The following is a 14,314-nucleotide window of genomic DNA, read 5'->3' on the forward strand; positions in this document are numbered from 1 at the left end:
GAGGCGAGGCGAGAGATGTTGTGGATGCATGTTTGAAATTCACGCCAGAGCTGAATCTCATGGTGCTACAAAATTTCAATCGCAAAATTAACAATTGGCCCTGGAAATGGTCAGTGTTGTCAGTGCAGACCCACGAGAATTCAGTTCCAAAATGAATTTGACACGAGGACGATATATATTTCAGACGAGGCGTCGGGATTTTTTCAACGATACATATATACAAATTTATACACAAATATTATCACATTTGTTTCTTTTTTTTTGTAAGTGTTTTTTGTTGGGATATGAACAGAATGAATGTACATATGTGTATGTGTGCGTGCGAGTGAATTTATGGTATGTATGGGATGTGGAATGTATGTTAAAAAAGAAAGAACAAAAAAATATGCAAATTACAACCAAAAACTCTTTATAGTACATATATGCATTACTATAACCATTTGTCAGATATAGATTATTGTTTAAGAACCATTTTACCCAAGCAAATTATGAAAACCAAAATATTTCAATTTTGAACTGATTCTCGTTGGCCAAAATTTTGTTTGCAATCAACAAAAATAAAACAAAAACTTAAAACTCGTACGAAAATGTTTTTGGAATTTGGGATAGGGTTTTGAGGTTACTTAAGTATAAACTTCACTTCTTTCACTTTTAAATAAAAAACTTTGGAGTTCACTTTCACTTTTAAATGTTTTTTGGGGGCTATTCACTCATGTTGGTTGGCGAGTTCACGCTCAGCAAGAACTCAGACTGTGATGTGGCTAAATGTCACGCAGGTCACAGAATAAGTTCTTGACAAGAGAGCCTCAAATCGAGTGTTGAACGTATAGCGGTGTGTGATGCACTCACAGTTACTGTTAACGCTACAGATTTCTCTCTCACTGTTAAACAGATCTCACCACTGTACACCATAAGTTAACTTTACAGAGAGTCGTTCCCTCAACTGTTAATAGAAACTAATGTTATTTACATTTAACAGTACAGAGAGAGAGAGGAAAGACAGAAATGTTGTTGCTTTTGCTTTTGCTGTTGCTGCTGTTACTGTTGCCTCATGTGATGAATGATGTACATGAATGAGCGAGCGCACGAGCAAGCACGAACACGAAGTTTACATCGCATGACGATGACAGCTGTTCTTGTGGGTTTGCAGGTGGGTGGCTTGGGTGTGGGGTTGTACTTACAGTCCGGGCCCATCTCATTGAAGAAAGCATCGAGGCCCTGAAGCGTAACATTGCTACTGTTGTTGCTCGCATCGCAGTCACCCATATTGGGCGGCAGAGGCAGGTTATGGCGATTTTGGATGTATAGCTGTTGATGATCCGCACTGGCGCCAGCGCCGGACAGGTTGCCGCCATAGCTTCCGCTGCCGCTGCCGCTGTGGCTCCCCTCGTTCCCAGCCACTGCCGCGAACTGCATATGCAGGGAGCCCATTGCCGAGGAGGAGGAGGAGGAAGATGATGATGCTGTCGCTGCATCTCGGTTTGTGGCTGCTGCTGTTTCTGTTGTGGCGGCTGCATCTTCCATTGCACAATTATACATAGGCACATCGCTACGTCGTTGCTGGTGCTGTGGCTGTTGCTGTTGCTGCTGCTGTTGCTGCTGCTGCTGTTGCTGATGATGGTGGTGCGGTGGAGGTGGAGGAGGTGGCTGACTGCTCCTGCTGCCGTAGCCTATTGTGGGAGGTTGGGAACTGCTGCTGTTATGACTATTAAGCGTAGTGGTTGCTGTGGTTGTTGCTGTGGGATGTCCCGCGGCAATTGCAGCTTCTGCTGCCGCCCGACGCCTTGTCGTGGGCGTGGTGGGAGAGGATTCGGTTAAGCTGCTAAACAGCTGCTGGATGGAGTTATGCAGCTGATGTTGATGCTGTTGCTGGCCGTACGGATGGCTGCGCACCACCGGATGGGTGAGCGTAGGCACCAGCTGTTGAAGCTCCGCTTCCACATCATCGTCTTCGGTTTGCTGGTTCTGAGGATGATGCTGCTGCTGCTGCTGCTGGGCCATCGCAATATCACAAATGTTATTATATTCAGGCTGGGAGGATTGCTGTGCAGCGGCGGCGGCCTCAATCGATTTGCTGAGGTTACGCTGTGCCGAGCGATATGGTGTGGGACCTGTGTAGGAAAATATTAGCTCTGAGTGTGGTGGAGTCGTGTCCAAAGGGAGTGGATATATCCTTACCTAACCCCTTCGTGCTTATTGCATCTATATTGTTGAAGAGCGGATCGTTCAGTCGCTGGCCGGTCAGATGGTGCAGTCGTGTCGATGTTGCGGTACGCACACACCCGGCACCCGGTGCCCCCAAATAGCCAGCGCCCGAGGCGATTGGCGAATTCTCCGGCGAATTGTCATGGCAGAGGAAGACATTGATCTCCCCGTTCTCGGCCTTCACATAAATCTCACGCGGCAACTTTGTGTTGGGCAACTGCAAAAAGGAGGAAAGAAATGTTGCAATTATTAAGAGGTTCTACACAACGAAAACAAAAAAAACAACGAGAAACTAACAGATCTTTCTGGTAGTCGATGGGCGGTACCCAGGGAGGGGGGACTACAATTTTAAGCGGTCGCCGACCGATATGGATCGGTTCGGTCGGAGAGAAGAGAAAAGAAATACAAATGAAGCTCGAGAATGAGAATGAGCAACTTTTTTTTTGTTGCCTCTCGAGTATTTTTAGAAATGATATTTTGCTTTTGCTTTTGCTTTGCGCCTTTTCTCGTCTTTCTTCGTCTCTTCTTTTCCACATTTTTTTTTTAGTTTTATTGAATTCTTTTTTGGCAACTAAAAGCGCTGCCAGATTGTTGCAAACAGACAGAATGTTTTAACCCAACTTTTTAGCGAATTATGCTGGGGCCTGGCCTCCGTGGAGGAGAGGTATAGTTCGAGTTCATTAAACAGTTCAAGGCGAGCGGAAACATTAAGCATTTAATATGTATATTTATAAATAGTGCTGAATCCCAAAAGATTCAGGAGAAACACACACACTCTCTCTCTCTCTTGGCAGGGCAGGGCAGAATACAAAATTTACTTGATATCAAAATGTAGGCGCTGGGAGGCTGGTGGTTGTGGGCTGTACCCTCCTACCTCCCTGTGCGTGTTCCATTTCTCGCCATTTCTCGCTGTGTCGCGTCGTTGCCCGTCTGCTGCCGTGTGGGCTTGCGACGGGAGTCTATAAATAAGCGCCACGTTTAATGGCATGCAGACGCTAAGAAGAAGCACACACTGCCCCCTACAACAAGAGAAAACTCTGACGTCGTTTGCAGTCTGTGTGGTATATAGGAAATATTACGCCAAATCGCCCAACTAAATACAAAATAAATTGCCTTCTTTCTCTGCTATATTGCAGTAGGAATAAGTTTTGGGGCGATTTTCAATTGGGACTGGAAATCGGTTGACAATCGCAACTGTTTTTCACTTCAGTGCTCATTGAAGGTTACCAAATGTATAAATATCATCACTTAATCTAATTCCTTCAAAGGCAGCTTTGAAATACTTGTATTAAAAATCGTATCGCATTTCTCGAATTTCCATATAAAACGGCTTGGTCCATAGAGGCATCATACCTTCTGCTTTGTTTTGCCTCTTGCTTTGTTCGAATCAATTATAAAGAATTATAAAAAACATTAAAACCTCCTTTTCCATTCATTTCTACTTGTTCTGGGCAGCAGCTCTAACAGAGCAAACAACAACAGCGCTGTTAAGACTCTCAGTTAACAGCCTGTAACCGCTCCCCGTTAACAGCCTGTAACCGCTCTCCGTTAACAGCCTGTAACCGCTCCCTCTTAACAGCCTGTAACCGCTCTCTGTTAACAGCCTGTAACCGCTCTCCGTTAACAGCCTGTGGCCGTTCTCGGCTACAGCTCACTGTTACGTCGTTCTGACATTCAATTCTTTCGCTCTTTATAGGAAAAGATATGGTTTAAAACTTTCACATTTCCAACTGGTATCCGCCTGGTTACTTTTTCATGCATTTACCAGCCGTCACTACCGTCTACTAATATCATTTAAAACCCCTTTTGCACACAGAACATTGTTTTCAACCCATAGAAAAACCCAGTTTCTTTTACCCTCCGTGTACTCACCACAAGCTTGGCCTCTGGTGGCGCCTTGATTACAATCACAATCTGATCTTTGAACAGATCCACATTCAATAGATCATTTTGCGTCACATAGGCCATGCCGCCGGCATTCTCCACTTCCTTGGAGATTTTCGCCAGCTCGTCCCGCATCTGATCTAGGCGCATATTGAGCTCGTTCTCCCGATGCTCCAGACGCTCGGATTCGGCCTCTATGCGCCTCGAGCGCTCTTGGCTGACCATCGATTGTCCGCCCCGCCATTGGATGTTGTTCTTGGACTTCTTCTCCAATATATTGATGCCCTCGAGCACGTTGGTGATATCGTAGATGCGACGCTTCTGCACGCGCAGACGGTTGGAGGCCTCGTTCAGATCGACAACGCCGTCGGGCGATTCCTGCAGCAGATCGACAAACTTTTTGGTCAATATACCCAACGAGGTATCGGCCCGATTGCGATCGCCGGCCGATGAGCTGCTCGCTGAGGCGGACAGCTGCTGTTGGGGCGTTGTCAGCACAAACGAATGTTGCGTAGCCGACGGCTTGCCGCCGCTTCTCTCCGACACATCATCCTCTATATCTAGCTCGTGCTCGTGGTGCTGGTGGTGGCGGCGGTGCTGTGGATGCTGTGCCTGTTGCTCCTGATGCTGGGGCGTACTGCTGGCCACAACATGCTTCTGATAGCCAACAGTCTGATGCAGAAGGCCCTGCTTCGCTTGCTTCTTCGGATGTATCTCATCGGTGACGGGCTGCGGCCGGCGCTTGACCTGGAAGAGCAGGAGAAAGGGTTATACAATGCTAGGGTTCAGAATGGTTGTACAGTACGACTCTACAGTACCTTGTAGTACTTGGTGATATCATTCGATTTACTGGTCACACTGCCACCCCGTTGCTGTTGCTGTGGCAGCTGCTGCTGTTGGGCATTGACCACTGTTGCGGGTATCTTGTCCAGACTGATGTACACATGATCCCTCAGGTGTGCGGCCACTCCACTGTTGCTGTTGCTGTTGCTATTGCTGTTGCTGTTGCTGTCGCTGCTGCTTAAGCCATGGTCGTAGTCCAGATCCAGCATTTCGCTTTTAATCACAATATTGTTGTTGTTGTGGTTTGTGCCGCCGCTTCCCCCCAGCATGTCATAGTTGAGTTTTCGTGCCACAAAAGTGTGACCTGTGCTGATGGCACCTGTGCCATAATGCTGTTGTTGTCGCTGTGTGGTGTTGCCGTTGCTGTTGTTTCCGTTGGTGCTGCTGCTGTTTGGTACAACAGGCACGAAATATTTGGACATTTCGGCTGCAGTTGTCCGCAGGGGAAAGGAGAAATAATAACCGCTCTCGCTCTCTCTCTCTCTTTAGTCGTGGCTGGGGTTTTCCTGTTGCATACTTTTGGGTGCTCGCTCGAACAAAAGGTTTGCCACCCAGTTTGAAATTTACTTGGCGTTGATAGCAGTGTTTATTGTACTCTATGTGTGTGTATGTTATTTTTCTCTCTCCCTCTCTCTCTCTCTCTCTGTTTCTTTTGCTCTTATCAACTAAATTAGCACCTAGGGATTCTTCACATCTGTAAAATAAGCGTAGAAAAAGAGAAAAAATGTTTAATATTTTTGTTATCTACGAGGAAAAAGGTTAAATATAGGTTTTATGGTACAGATTAAATATATACCTATGCACATATGTATTGTATATAAAGCCTGACCTGCTTGCTGCTATATTTTATGCATTTGGCACATTAAACTTTTGATCTGTATTTGGTTTTCTTTGGATTTTTGTTGTTTTTCGAACAAAAATTAAAATGCAAAACAACAAGCGAATGAACGGACGAATGAACGGAGAGAACGTAGAAGGAAATGCAAATAAATGCGAGAGGCAAAGGCGAAAAGAAAAACAATTTCACGACTATCACACAAATCGAACAACAAGAGAAAACAGGTAAATACAAGGTGGATGGTTTCGACTGCTGTGGTACCCATCCATACTCGTTTTTAAATTAAATCTTTCCTAATAGTATATTAAATTTTCAGAGTCTGAGGTCTGAGGGTTTCCCAAGACATCTCTCTACAAATATCAGCATTCTTTTCCACTGTAATAGCTTTTGTGGCATATCAAACAAATTGCAACCAAAAACCACAGAAAACCTGATGATAAGCAGTACAAAATATTCAAATACACTGGAACTAAATCAAAAAACACACTTAAAAAAACCCTCAAAGCCACAAAAAAGAGTGGCACACACTCTCAAAATGTCTAAGCCCCAAACCGAAGCGAAACGAAACCCAAAAAAAACGAACCGGATTGGGGATTGCGGATTGTTCTTTTTGGTTTGCAAGAAGCGGCTCTGAAGCATGCCGAAACTATTTCGGAGCACTACAAGAAGAAGACACAAACTCGCGAGTCCCGCACAAAATGTCAATAAACCCGGCACAAAATATTAAACAATCAATAGGAGGCACCCCCCCTCCGCTGCGCTCCGCTCCGACTGTCCCTCTATCAGGCCAACACAGCGTGAAAGACACAGCAAAAAGCGAAGGCGAAAAGAAGATGGAAGAAACAAGACAAATCCACAGGTAAAGAAAAAATATAACGTTATTACTGCGGCTGGGGCTGGGGCTGGGGCTGGAGCTGGGGCTGAAGCTCTCAGTTTGAAACGCTTCTGGCAAAAGTCGAGCCCGTGCCCTGCCCGTTCTCCCTGGCTGCTATAAGCCCTGTTCTTAAGTTCATTAGAAGAATGTCTTGGCCCCATTAGAGAGACCTGAACCATGAATGGACGTTGGCAAAGACAGACAGCAATAGGAACAAATTGAAAGGCTCAAAAAAGCGTAAAAATACAACTAAAAAATAAAAAGAAAAGAGTATAGAGTGGCAATTAGCATGTATATCCAACCCATCCTACTGTGGGATGCATGCAACGTTCATTTGCATAGATCTTCTCTACTGGAATTAACGGGTGGGACCCTCCGCCAAAAACTGTTAAAATCAACAGAAGGGAAGGGCTAACAGAGGGGGGGTTGAGAACACATAAATGTGTGTGTGTGTGTGTGTAACATGAACCCGAGAGTCAACTAAAATTTCGTGTGGAATTTGCTGAAATTTGCAAAGAAATGGAAGCCACCGTGCACGGCAGGCGGCAGGTAGACAACACACTGCCTCTGCACAGTGGGGCAAATACCCCTACAAACGCCAGGGAAATATACTTGGAAACAATCCATCGAGTCAAATAAGATACAAATATTATAATATTGTCTTCAATTTGTGTCAGTGAAAGTTTCGTTTACGATAGCGAGCGTTCTGCAAGCCTTTTGCGAATGAAATGCAAACATTTCTAACCATTTCCTCTACTCAGTGCCTATCTCTCTCCCCGCTCTCTCTTTCTCCCTTCCACTAAATTCCAAGGTGGCGTTGGCGGCAACTCAACTCCTCCTCCGCCACCCTCTACAAAAACTAAAAAAAAGCTTCGCTTCGTAATGATTTCAGTGTAGCCGTGTCGTGTGTGAGTGTGTGTGTCCATGTGTGCAGAAAAAACGGTATCTGCTTACAGACGAACGAACACTACAGGTAATTCAAATCTTCTACAAGGAAATTGTATACTCTCTCTCCCACTCTCCCACTACCGCGCTTCATCTTCTTTGGTTCCAAAAGAAGAACTGTTTGTCGGTGCACAACCATGGGGGCTGGACAAAAGGTGAATGACGACAGAGAGGCAGTCGACAAAAAAACAACAAAAAGGGTTCGGGGCATCCTCCCAGGTAGGTCTTGGTAGGTCCTCCCAGCCGATTGAGATTTCCAATTTAAAATTTCTTTTGATCCCCGCACGCAAAATGCAAAACAAGTAGCTGGAAATATTTTTGTGAAATATTTCGCATATAAAATTACAGTGAAACGTATAAAATTACTGCAGCAACAAGAAGAATACGAAGTTTTAGCAAGAAAAACACAAGTGCACAAAAAGGTGCGGGGGCTCCAAATTGTATCTGGAAACTCTTCCTCCAATGATCTGTATCTGTATCTGTATCTGTTGACCTCTCAAAATGTACCTGCCCTCGAATATCGTAAAAAACAACTTCTAAGTGCACTTGTCCGTCATCTCATCAAATATTTATCTAACAGCGACAAATACAAAGACACAAAAGTAAAGCAAATGACAGGCAAAGGGGGGAAGAGACTGAGAGGAAAATAACATTATGCAAACAGGGAAATGTACGTGGAAAATGTGGCCTACAACGAACAGCAAATGTAAATAACAAGAAAACAACAACAGTGCTTTCTATACCCTTGCCAAGAGTGGGTATATGTACTAATACAATAATTAGATGTTGGAAAAAATCCTCAGTCACACGATTCGAATTTCTAATAATAATCAGTATAATGGGTCTTCAAAAATGTATCACATTTGATATCGAGTTTTACTACAAAGGGGTAAATAACATTCGATACACTATTGCAGTTAGTTTTCATGCGGTATTTCGTTGTTTTTTTTTCTCAATAAACAGAGCGCACAGACCAACTCTGCTCTGCTCTCTACTGCTTCGGTTCTGTTCTCTGGCTTTTCTTCTCCTCTCCCTATTGAGAGGCTAGAAAATTGTGGCGGTGCCCAAGTAAATAGCGGGACCAAGCAAGCAGTGGCGTAGGCAGAGAGATAAGCAGTCAAGCGGCTCAAGGCACGCAATGCGTCCTCTCTCTCTCTCTCTCTCTCCCTCTCTGCTCTGGTCTTTCTTTTTGTCTCGCCTCTGTGTTTATTTCAAATTAGTAAAGGTAACAAAACGAAGGGGAGAAAAAGAAACGAGATGAAGAGCCAGAAGGAGAAAAGCAGTTTGCAAGGTGTAGTGTATACAAGGTGGAGGTATGCATTCCTTTGGTCATCTTATTCCACTTGTCTGTGTGTGTGTGTTTGTGTGTGTGGTTCTCCCTCTGCACTGGCCCCAAGGCGCTCTTAATTTCCTGGATTAATATTGCAAACATAACGGTTGTTTAAGCAGCAATCCATGATCTCTTTCAGGCATGACATTTACAGTTATTCATTTATTAACAATGCTATTTACACTGCATTAATTATGCATTTAATTATGAATTTACAAATATTTAATGCAACTCAACCAGACGCACAGACACACATACTAATAAAAAAAACACCGCTGTCCACACACACACACCTCAAAGCCGTTCTGCGCACACACATAGGCTCCAAGCAGCGCTCCAAACACATACACACACACCAGCACCTACACAACAAGCACCGCTGCTGCTGTGGCGTAAAAAAGTTTCGCTTTCTTTTTGCACATCATTTTGCATGCGCAGTGGAAAAAGTAGAGGCAAATACAATAAAAAATAAAGTAAAAACAGTGCCTACTACAAGTATATACTACATACATATATACATATACTATACTATACTATAAGGTGTTAAGCACCATCCACAAAAGAAAAAAAACAACAACGATTGCAGCCATTGAGCAGAACACGATTTTTGTGTATTGCGCGCCGTCCAACATCCCACGGTGCCTGTATTGGTGAGTGAGAGAGAATTTAGTGCAGGTGTGCGTGTGTGCTGGGATGCTGAGAGTCTCTCTCGTAGGCATAACAGCTGTTATTCTTTCTAGCCGCTGACAGATGCAATCCACATTGCCATTCTTGTGGATTCTATTGCGGCTTTAGCATGCTTTTATCCGCAATTTTTTTTGCATTTCATTAAGCCAATTACCAATTACTCTTAGCCTAATGCTCTTTACGGTTTCACTAGTTGTTTGCCCACGATAATTGTAAGCTTAACCCAAAACTGCCAATCAACTGCGATAGCGGAGGTCTCCGACACAAAACCTAACTATTTTCACGTGAGACAGAAAAGGTGGCCCTTACAGTACACTGTTAACCAACACTACACTGTAATCTAACACTACCCCGTCAAGTCCAAGTCGCGTCTGAGAAAGCCAAAAATAATTGCAAAATGGGCTTTACAGCAGAGAGAGAGAGAGAGAGAGAGAGAGAGTAAAAGAGATCCACGGAGAGTGAGAGCAAAGTGGCTTATAAAATGCGTCGCAAATATATTTCGCCTACATATTGCAAAACAAAAAGAGATTCGCCTGGCGAATATATGGTGGGAATGGAAACCAAACCCAATGCCAATGCCGGTGCCGGCCAAGCAGATGGTCTCTGGTCTGTAGGGTTTCCACAGTTCGGGGAAGTACCCCATACTATTGTGTACCCTCAAGATACATAGAAATGCAGTACATATGTGCAGAGTATATTTAACGGCCTGCCCACTGGAATGATGACGCATAAGATTCAATCGAATATATGACTGGCAGCATGATAACAGGGGCCCACACATCGTCCACATCCGAGCACATTCGAGCAATGCCGCCGACGGTACGCGTGTACCAGTGATTGAGCATGTATGTACATGCATGTCCGAGACTGTTCTCTGTACATACACGCGATTAGGTGGTACATATGTATTAGATTAGGCCCCGGAAAATGTTGATAAAAGTCAAACTAATTTCACAAAATACGTAAATCAAAGTTTCCAACTCAAGGGTTTTCCTTCCTCAAGGGTAAAGATCTAATTTAAATGAAACAAACTACTGAATTTTTGTGGTTACCACACCCTTTAGTTGATTCGCAAGTCCACAAGTGTTTCGAATTATAAGGAATCTTCTTTCGATTCAACGAACCATGACCATCTTGGGTTAAAAAGAGTGTTCTACTTAGTCTACTCTTCGAGTAGCAGTTACAACTGGAAAGCTTATGGCGCCGGAATATAATTCCTCTCTCACTCACGATTGCTTTAAACAAACATTAAAATGATGGACAACACATTACTTCTGGGGACGTTATCTCCAGGTATTTCAAGTAGAGCGACGGGAACGAACCCTGTCACATTGGGGAGTGCCGCCTCGGGTGGCTATATAATATCAGTACGTTTAAAGGTTATTATGGGTGCTTTAGGCATTGTATGAGAAAAGTAAACTCTGCAAGAATGATTAATTGAGAGGAATTCTCATTCCGCTTTTTATTAGGTAAACACATATAGCTGAACGCACCTATAAATTGGAATTTTTGGACAGGCTTATTTTCGTCCGCTTTTGTTGTTTCCTTTTCTATTGGTTTTATTTTGTTTGCTTCCGTTGATTTCTGCTTTCTCCTTTCCTTTCTCCGTTTCACATATTTCGGTTTTTTATATATCACACACAACACCACCAATGCCGGTCTGCTGCTCTCACCTCTGCTGCCTGCCTGCCTACGTTGTCGCTGGCAGCACTTCCACTTCTTCCGCTACCACTGCTTTGCCGCTCTGCTTCCTCTTCTTTCCCATTGAATATCACACACGTTTCATATACATATTTGCAGTTTTTCTTCGTGCTGCTGATGATCGTTCTTTCTCTTCCGTCACTTTGGTACGGTTCTTCTTTCTGCTCCACCTTCACTTCACTCTCTGCACACTCCACACTCTCCTCTCTCTTCCACCTCTTCTAATGCGCAAAAATGTTCCTTCTCAACATGTGTGCGATGCGGGGTGTTTGTTCCGGGTGTGTGTGCGAGCGAGTGCGTGAGTGGGGGGCTTTGGAGAGTGTGGGAAATTTTTACTACGATGGCGACAGACGGGGCGTGCGGTGTGTGACGTCAGCAGTTACAAAAAATTACTTATTCGTGTTGTTGGTTTGTTGGTTGGGGTTTTGTTGTTGTTGTTGTTTTTGTTGTAGATATCACATAACTGTTACACGCGCGCGCGCACTCTTCTTACTATTTACTAATATTACTATTTAAATAATTACGGTTGTAGTGTTTTTGCAGGGCAGTCTTTTGGTTTTTTGATTGGTTTCTTTTTTCTTTTCTTTGCCCAGTTTTTTCTCACATGCTGCGGGTGTGGGGGGAGGATACAGCGAGACGAAACGGAGCGCACCGAACTTCATGGGCCACCACGTAAACGAAAAGTGCCGCCTGGAGTCGCAGCCACGACGACAGCAGCAACCGGCAAAAACCAACAAAATCCACACAGAGAAACACACCGAGAGAGAGAGAGAGAGAGAGAGGGAGAGGGAGAGGGAGAATTAAACCAAAAGACACAGCGAGAGAGAGAGCGTGTTGCGTTACGTTAGTTTTGGGCCAGAGAAAACGTAACTTCCACCGTTACGCCGAACGTAAGACTGGTTCTGACGAAAAACGTAATCCATGAGGCAACAGTACGGCGGCGGCGGCGGGCGGAGATGTGATTTTTGTAGTATTTTTTGTATTGCAACCGGCAGTTATACTCCCCATTCCGTGACGTCACTTGTATTCTTTTTTGTAGCTGTCGCTTTTCGTTTTCTTTTACTCACTCGCGACGGCGGCAGCGGCAGCGGCGACCACGGCGACATCGTCGGCGAATCAGCAGCAACAACAAACAGAAAGCACGACTACCAGTGAGGAACAGTTGTAGCTTTATATTTACTGACTGGGGGCAAGCCCCCCACACTCGCTTCGTTCGTGCGCAAACCGCCACTCGCTACACTCACCACTCTCACGCCGATATGAGCAAGACTGAGTAAAACGAACCAAAACTTTTTATATAATAGAGAGATAATAGAGAGATATCACAACATACATTTTTATATATTTCTTTGTTTACAGGTGTATTTCAAATGTTGCCCTGTGCAAATGTTCTGTTTTTAGTTCTGATCCATGTTGCTGGTGAATGTTGCACAATCCGCGCAGCATGTTGCTGGAGAATTTTTTGTAAGCAAAAGTGGTCTGTGCGATTGGAAGTTTTTATACCTTATGTTCTTCTATACACCTTTAAAATGAAAGCTAATGGAATGATGAAATTGTTCAAATATATTTGTTCTCATTGATAATTTTAGAACGGAACTTTGGCGAACAAATAGGTGATTGATTCTATAACATTTTCCGCATTGTTTCAAAAATTTTGATTGGTTGTAAAGTGATCAAATTGAAATTAGGAAGTAAAATAAGAGAAGAACAACTTATTTAACATTTGTTATCTCTTACAGCTAACTTATGTTAACATTTTAACATTTTCGTTCTCTTGGTCACAGACAAGAGAGAGAAACTAACAGCGGGCGTGTGTGGAACGTATTGTAAGCTGTGGCATGTGGAAGCCAGACTCGGACTGGGACACGGAAACCCCCTTCCCAATCCCTCCACTCAACACAGTCAAATGCCGGCTACGAAATGCTCCAAACGGAAGTGGTCGATGACGTGCACTCGCTGTTACCGCACCCACAACAACAACCATTTTGTGGACCCCATATCTTTATCTGTTGTGGACCAAGTGTTGCATGCTTGAGAGACGGAGGCAGCAACGTTGCCAATTTTCATGCAGATGCAAAAATGTTTCTAAAACCCAACTTTTGGATAACTCCGAAAGTTCATTGATCCACAGAAAAAACTGCGTGAAATAACATCTGCTCAAATATATGCTCAGGCCACAGCGCACGGGCACGGGTAGTGGGGGTTATCTATGCCCCTGTATTGTCACTCGTCTGTGGCCCTAAAAATTATAACACAAAGGCAGACGTAATGAAAAAAAATCAAGCAAATTATGGTAAATACGCCTTAAAAACGGATCACGCACAGAAGCAAAAGGGGTTGTGGGAGAGAGAGAGAGAGATCTATCTCACACGTGGAAAGCTGTAGGTAGTGGTAGACCACTTACTTCACCGCCTACCGCTAACCTATCAAGGCTTTCTTCGTGGAATCGAATGTCGAACCAGTCACAAGTTAAATAGTTAACTAATTTAACTATTTCTTTGGATAAGTATCACAATACTATGTACTATACATACATGCATCTGGAAAACAAGGAAAAAAGAGCTTCACAGTTAAAAAGTTAATTTGGAAAATATCATACGTTTTGAAGAGCTTCATATTGAATAACATCAGCTGTTTACTTTTATATTTAATTCGAAATTAGCTTTTAACTCGTAGAAATCGTATTTTTAGTCACCCGGTAGCTAGTGAATTCATCGATAACTGGATCTAGAGGGAGTGACACACACACACACACAAAGACAAATGGATAGAGGCAGGAACTCACACATACATATGAACACACGCACTTCCAGTTAATTAAAAGTATTTATGACACTCCACACACATAAAAAGAAAATAAAAACTGTCTTGCGCAAAAGTACAAAAGTCCAAGCCAGGATCGTGGGAAGTTCTCTCCCTCCCTCGAGGAAAAAAATCCAGCCATAGAGATACTCTAATTGCATATGCAGAGTGCAGAAAAGAGCGGAGCGGCGACATAGGCATCGGA

General features: G+C 43.8%; 1 protein-coding gene across 2 annotated transcripts in view; it reads right to left on the bottom strand.

The window, feature by feature from the left end:
• The window catches only part of LOC6591452 (transcription factor E2f1), a 41,772-nt gene that overhangs the window by 392 nt on the left and 27,066 nt on the right, over positions 1-14,314 (bottom strand). Inside the window, exons 1-5 of one of the 2 annotated variants that reach the window (XM_026995278.1) lie at positions 11,100-12,079; positions 4,908-5,626; positions 4,078-4,836; positions 2,179-2,422; positions 1,182-2,111 (exon numbers count right to left, since the gene is read on the bottom strand). In XM_026995278.1, coding sequence (XP_026851079.1) covers positions 1,182-2,111; positions 2,179-2,422; positions 4,078-4,836; positions 4,908-5,354 — 2,380 coding nt within the window. In that variant the 5' untranslated portion in view covers positions 5,355-5,626; positions 11,100-12,079. Of the gene's footprint in view, positions 1-1,181; positions 2,112-2,178; positions 2,423-4,077; positions 4,837-4,907; positions 5,627-11,099; positions 12,080-14,314 lie in introns of those variants that run through there. The other variant, XM_026995277.1, reaches the window with a different exon arrangement.

The sequence above is a fragment of the Drosophila persimilis genome, unplaced genomic scaffold (assembly GCF_003286085.1).
Source record: "Drosophila persimilis strain 14011-0111.01,24,50 unplaced genomic scaffold, DperRS2 tig00000000-arrow-pilon, whole genome shotgun sequence".
Classification (NCBI taxonomy): Eukaryota; Metazoa; Arthropoda; class Insecta; order Diptera; family Drosophilidae; genus Drosophila; species Drosophila persimilis.